At 46.1% G+C, this 7,261-nt stretch overlaps 1 protein-coding gene across 1 annotated transcript; it reads left to right on the forward strand.

Annotated features, from left to right (window-relative positions):
- Positions 1-4,248: 4,248 nt before the first annotated feature.
- LOC142789209 (uncharacterized) lies at positions 4,249-6,262 on the forward strand. The gene is made up of 2 exons (XM_075884988.1): positions 4,249-4,652; positions 5,389-6,262. Exons 1-2 carry the CDS (start codon positions 4,249-4,251, stop codon positions 6,260-6,262), a joined length of 1,278 nt encoding a protein of 425 aa, XP_075741103.1.
- The last annotated feature ends 999 nt before the right edge of the window (positions 6,263-7,261 follow it).

Consider the following 7,261-nt stretch of genomic DNA (forward strand, 5'->3'; position numbering starts at 1 on the left):
ATTCATGGACTCCATTCTTCGTGGTCTCAAATGGGAGATATGTATGTGTTATCTCGATGACGTAATTATTTTCGTCAAGACATTCCACGAGTTCAACCATCGGCTTAGCGTTGTTGTAGATTGCGTCAAAGAAGCTGGTTTCATTTTACACGCAAACAAGTGTCGTTTTGGTGAACTTCAAGCTCTTGTGCTCGGATATCTAGTCGACAAGGACGGTATACGGCCAAACCCGCAAAAGATAATTGCTGTCCGAGACTTCAAGCAACCGACGTTTGTGAAGAATCTCAGTAGCTTCGTGGGCCTGTGTTCTTATTTTCGTCGGTTCATCAAAGACTTCGCCCAGCTTGCTCATCCTCTGACAGAGTTACTCCACAAAAACGCCCCATTCTAATGGACCATTGAGAGTGAGGCTGCTTTCAAGCAGCTGCAGTATTTGCTTACTTCCGGGCCCCTCTTGCACCATTTCGACCCGGAGGCACTCACGGAACTGCATACAGATGCTAGTGGTATCGGTGTTGGTGCCGTGCTAGTTCAGCATCACGACAGCCGCCAGCACGTTGTGGCGTATGCAAGTCGTACTTTGACTAAGGCGGAGAGGAATAATACGGTCCCCGAACTGGAATGTCTTGTGGTTGCTTTCGCCGTCCAAAAGTTCAGACCTTATTTGTGCGGCCGGCAATTCAAGATCGTCACACATCATCATTCGCTTTGTTGGCTTGTCGGACTACGTGACCCAGCTGGTTGGTTGGCTCGCTGGGCTTTATGGCTTCAAGAATAATTATTCTGTGACCTACAAGAGCGGTCGTCGTCACGCAGATGCCGACTGCTTATCTCGTCTTCCATCTCCGGCTGTGGATGCTGATGATGATGATTGCGATAACTACCTGGCTGCAATCTCATTCAACTTCCCGGGACGTCTTTCATCACGAGCAACAGCGTGACCCTTCGCTGAAACCAATTGTTTATGTGACTCGTTGCTCTAAACGCGCCACGCCATTCGTGATTCATGACGCCCTACTATATCGCAAGAATTACTCCAGCCATGTTTCAACACTACTTTTCGTCGTGTCAGAATGCCTGCGTCTTGTAGTATTCCAAGCCATGCACGATGACATCCCGTCTGGTCACCTTGGATTTGCCCGAACGCTTCACTGTATCCGACAACGTTTTTACTGGCCTCGACTCTGGAAGACCACCAAGCACTACGTCGGAAGTTGTGATGTCTGCCAACGCCACAAGCAACCTACCACGCCATTGGCCGGCCATCTGCAACCGGTTAAGCCACAGAAGTTGCTATACGAAAAAGTCGGCATAGATTTACTGGGCTTTTTCCTCAAGTCTACCACCAGTCACTACAGGATTATTGTGTGCGTAGATTACCTGGCGTGGTATACTGAAACGATGGCGGTTGCTTCAGCCACATCATCTGATGTGTCATGGTTTCTTCTGCACTTGATAATACTCCGTCACGGGGCCCCTCGTGTTGTGCTAAGTGATCGCGGCCGGTAATTTACCGCAGACGTTTTGGAAGAGTTGCTACGGCATTGTGGGTGCCAGTATCGGCATTCCACGCCATACCACCCTCAGATTAACGGCCTCACTGAGCACACCAATCGTAGTATCATCAACATGCTTTCAATGTACGTCGCGGCGGATCACAAAAACTGGGATGCCGTATTACCCTTTGTTACATACGCCTTTATTATCGCGAAACACGAGGTCACAGGTTATACACCTTTCTTTCGCCTCTATGCTCGACATCCACAAAGTTTCTTTGACACCATACTTCCTTTTTCGACGAACGACAACGCTACTGTCGCGCAGAGTTTGTGTCGCGCCGAAGAAGCTCGTCGACTTGCCAGGCTCCGCACTCTCTCCGCCGACGCTCGCGCGAAAGACCACTGCGACGCAAAACACCCGCCTGTAACTTTTGCTATGGCTGATTTCGTCTGGCTGTGGACGCCCATTCGAAAGAAGGGGCTTTGCCAGAAGCTTCTTTCCAAGTGCTGGGGACCATTTGTTATTACTCAATGGATGAGTGACGGCACTTGCGTTGTAGCAGAAGTGAAAGCTCAGAACCGGCGTTCGCGTAAGACGCAAATTGTGCAGATTGCCCGATTGAAGCCCCACAACAACCGATCGCTTCTACTCGCTCGGTGAGCTTCGTCTTGCCCGGAGTAAAATGTAACGGGGACTGAAAGAGCGAAAAAGAAGAAGAGGTTGGACGCTCTCGAGCGATGGTGATTCAGCAGTGACGGTTGACCGCTGGCATTTTCAGTGTAAATAAACCCATCACATCCGTACCGCAACAATATATATATATATATATATATATATATATATATATATATATATATATATATATATATATATATATATATATATATATATATATATATATATATATATATATATATATATATATATATATATAGTGTGTCGTCTCCAGGCCCATCCCTTACAAGGGGTTCTACTGGTAGGTAGAAGACCTCCTATTGTACAGCCCTCAAGAGCTCCCGGTAATGCAGCGATGCCAAACAGGAGGACGAACTTCAAGCATTCATCTAACCAAGACACAACATACTACCCGTCACGACGAGTTGTGCCGTCCAATCAGCTTCTTCATCAACCAACAAAAAGACCCTGGTGCCTCACTCAATCTACAACCTACGAGGACAGCGTGGTGCTCCTTCCACAGGAACGAACTCACTAGGAACTACTAGGTTAGGTAAGAGTGCTTATCTCAATGCATCTCACCAATTTATGAGAATACGGAAAGTTATCGAAAAGCGTATTTGCTGTGAATTACATGCTTTCACTATGAAGATGTATGTCGCGAATGCTACTGCGCCTAAAGATTTGCGCCTTGTTTTGAAACCTGCGGTCTCTGAAATGTCGAGTGAACATTTTGTGAGGTGGAATGAGACGCTTAAACGGGCTTCTTTGAATTAGCCAACATTGTTTCTAATCATTATGAATCATTCACGAAAGTTCTTGCTAATAAGGAAAAACAGCTGCGTGCCGCCCATGTTCTTAGCACTGACGAAAACAGTGAGCTTCATTCGTATGAACAGAAAAAGTTTCATGAAATTAACTGCATCAAGCAGAAGAAAATGGCTCGAGATAACATTCATAATACACTTCACTCCGAATCGCATAGAAACATTGAACGCTCTGAAATTGAAAAACCAGGCGCACAACAAACCAATGTAGTGAATTTATTAAGTTAACAGTTAACCTCTGAAGAAACTAGGGTTTTGACACTAGGGCTGAACTTTTGTCCCAGAACTGGAGGCTACAATGACTTTCAGCTCATTGTCGATCTTCACAACTTGGAAAGAAACATGCGTTTGCGCGAGTACTTCTTTGATCGCCAATCGACTGAACAAATCAGTTCCACGTTACTCACTGGTGAGCATTGGACTCCGCCTTTACAGCGGGACAAATGCCTCGACTTATACGTACGAGCCGTACAGCAAGACATACTTAAAGCGTACAAAAATCGTTCGCCTTTCCGTCATAACCTCAGCTTTAAAGAGACTCAGGCTATGGAGGCATTGGCAAGCCGCAGCAACAGTGTAATAAAGCCGGCTGATAAAGGTGGTGAAGTTGTGGTAATGGATGCTAAAAGTTACATTCACGAAGCCCAGAGGCAACTTGACGATACGACATACTACAGATGCCTTAGCAATGACCCAACAGAACAATTCAGATGGACTGTCAATGACGTTGTGGCTGACCTTGTGAAAGAAAACAAAATCACTCAATCTGCGTTGCGTACGCTTATTCCCCTGTGCCCGGTGGCGGGTAGGTTTTACACCCTGCCTAAACTCCGTTTCATACATCATGTGCAACGCTGTCAAAGCTAGCACTCTTGTTTGCGCTGTGTACTGCCGCGACCAAAAAGTAGTGTGTCGCTTGGGGTGTACGAGAATCAATAAATGCTTCTCGGGAAACTTCTAAGCATACATATTTCTCATTAGGTTAAAAAACAAACGCGTGTGTTGTCGGATCAACAATCCAAATATGCGAGTTGGTAATTTATGTTTGTCGCTTTTGTATCAAGTTTTCGCTCTCCGCGCGACCCGCGCCGCCGTTTTTTTTACTTGTTGTGGAAGCTTCGAAAAAATGGCGTCCAGCTCTGCGTCCTCGACCACCTCTCCTGCGCGAATTTTTTCGAAGCTTCGCACATCAAAGCTGTCTAAGCATGCCAAGCAAGTAATTGCAAATGTGTACGCCCGTACCAGGATGCGTTTCCCGGAGAAATCTGTGCGGGAAGTGCTGAGTGTTGTGAGCGAGGACACTGGAATATCTCCCCGTACCGTGGCGAAATTGAAAGCGGAGCGTCTGCGTGGGCCTTTGGTGTCACCGAAAAAACAAGCTCGCGAGGTGAAGATTTCGAGCTCGCGAACCGTCAAACATGACAGCTTGATAATCCATGCCTTCCGTCTGAAAGTGCACAGCATGTACGCCAAGCGGGAGATCCCAACACTGGACAGTGTGATAAGGGCTGCCAACGAAGACGACGACTTGCCGAACTTCACGAAAACCACCTTGTGGAGGCTAATGAAGGACATCGGCTTCACCTTTGCTAAGAGAAAACAAAATCTTGCGCTAATCGAGCGCAGTGACATCATTGCCTGGCGTCGCAGGTACTTGCGGGCGATCAAAAAATTCCGAAGACAAGGCAGGTGGGAACCGTTCTTTTCATATTTCCTTACGCAGCACATGTAGATTGCCTTGATATAACACTTGATGTTAGCATTGCAACTTTATAACGGTAATGGAGAGTATTACATCTGAATTACAACCTGGAAAAAAGAAAACGGTTAAGCAAGGTGATTGCTTGCAGGTCGCATTTCACGACTTTTGTTTTGTTGGGTGGGGGTATTTGCCTCAATCGGTGAGAGTTATTCGCTAAATCTCCGCCGTTTGGTGCGGTAAGCGCTCATTCCCATGAAAGATGCGAGTTACTGGCAGCATTGTTGGGAATTTCGGTGTATATTTTTCTTGCCATTCGTGCAAAATGATAGCGACGGCCAATGAATTCTTACCGAATACCGCATTTGTGACATGTGAACTTGCCATGAATAAGAACTGACAGCCAAATGCTACCTACGTGCCGAATTAAAGCTTGACTAAAGAAAGCACTAACGCCGACCGTTTTTTTTCCTCGATTGACGCTAAGCAGCTGTTTACGAAAGATCAGTCAGCATATGAGTAAGTAACAAAGAAAATAGAATATGCATATGAATGCTTTTGTACTTTTTGCTCAAGTTGTCCTTTGCAGTATTTTCGACTATGGTCATGCCAAGACTCAAGCTGCTGCTGTGGGTATGTTTACTTGTGTGCGCTAACTTGTGTGCTCGTTTGTTTTGCTTTGTACAGGTGCATCATCTACTTAAATGAAACATGGGTCAACGCAGGGCACACGAAGGAGTACGTTTGGCAGGACACGACTGTGAAGTCATCGCAAGATGCCTTCCTCAAATGTCTGACGACGGGATTGGCTGCACCCTCGGGCAAAGGGGCCCGTTTGATCCTCGTACATGCTGGCAGCAGTGCAACTGGTTTCATCGAAGGATTTCCTGACTACTTCCGAGCAAAAAAGGGGGGCAAAGCTGACTACCACTCTGAGATGGATGGCAGATACTTTGAGGAGTGGTTCACCAACAAGCTTTTGCCAAACATTCCGCCTTTTAGCGTTATTGTCATGGACAATGCGCCATACCACAGCGTAGCTCTTGAGAAAGCACCTACCAAGTCGACGCGCAAAGCTGATATTCAGCTTTGCCTCACAAAGAAAGGTGTTCCGTGGTCAGAGGACATGGTGAGAGCTGAACTGCTGGAACTTTCCCAAAAGGTCAACACACCCAGTATTGTGTACCGCATCGACACTCTGGCGGCTACCCACGGCCATGAAGTGCTTCGTGTACCACCATACCACTGCGAGTTCAACCCAATCGAGCTTGTTTGGAGCCAGGTAAAGGGGTACATCGCAGCACGGAATACGGGTTTCACTTTGGCTGAAGTAGAGAAGCTTCTGCCAGAAGCACTGGCATCTGTAAAACAGGAAAAGTGGCAAAACTGCTGCGCTCATGTAGAGCAAGTTGAAGCTGAAGCATGGGAACGGGACATGATTGTGGATAGTGAAATCGAACCACTTGTCTTCTGCATTTGTGATTTGTGCAACTCCTCCTCCGATGAGTCGGGTGCTCAGTTCAGTGATGACGAGTTGAGTGGCATTGAAGAACTTTGCTGACTTTCGAGGAATGTGCGGCCTGTCAGTGGTGGCTTTGTTCACGAGGGTCGACTGGTTGAGCTGAATTGTGGACACCTTTCTAGCGAACCTGCTCGTGCTGCTTCATGCTGAGCTCATTCCCCAAGAAGGCTGTGTTATTATGACAAAGCAAAGAGTACTTCCTCATCGTGTGATTTTGTGTGTTGGGTTTAACGTCGCCAAGTGACTCGGGCTAGGAAGGACACTGCACTGTACTGCTCCCTAATAATTACCTTATTTATGTTTTGTTGTGAAGTGCAAACAATCGGAATGGTCACATGACCTCTGTAAAAACTTGGTATAAAAAAGGAAAAAAAAGAAGTCCGAACCCACCACGACATCGGCCAGAGGTGCTCTTCTGTAAATAAAGTTTGCGTTTTTTAAACCACAAAAGTCGTCATCCGGTTGGAATATTGGTCCATCACACGCAATGAGTATTGCCCCTGGATGTATGTATGTATGTATGGAACAAATCTCCAACTTTTTGAACCAGTACAATATTTGGGCACTGAATTACCCTATACCATAAAGATTTTCTCAACCGAGAAACACAGGCCATATCCAGGTTTTTATAAAAAACGATTGACGCATAAATCAAAATTTAGAGTTTTTGCCGAATAACAGCCTAGCTGAAACTCTCTTTTGAACGATAAAAAAGGAACTCTTACTTGCGGGAAGGAGGATGGGTTGGAATTATACTGGAGAAATAAATCGCGCATAACAATTCACAATAATGTCGCATATATTAAGACAGCAAACGGGCGAATACCAAGTCTAGGAAATGTTTTATGCGTTTGTGTGCCAAAATCACTATTCCGAGCTGCACAAATTTGCTTTCTTCCCTTTTCCCTGACTAACATATCATTCGTTACTCGCACGAAGTGCGTCGGGATACCGCACAGTGCAGTGGAAGGTCGATTCCGCACTGTTTTGCTAAAGCTGAACAGGTTTCTCTGCCGGCGGCCCGCTATAATCAATAAC

This window comes from Rhipicephalus microplus, chromosome 2 (assembly GCF_043290135.1).
Source record: "Rhipicephalus microplus isolate Deutch F79 chromosome 2, USDA_Rmic, whole genome shotgun sequence".
Lineage (NCBI taxonomy): Eukaryota > Metazoa > Arthropoda > Arachnida > Ixodida > Ixodidae > Rhipicephalus > Rhipicephalus microplus.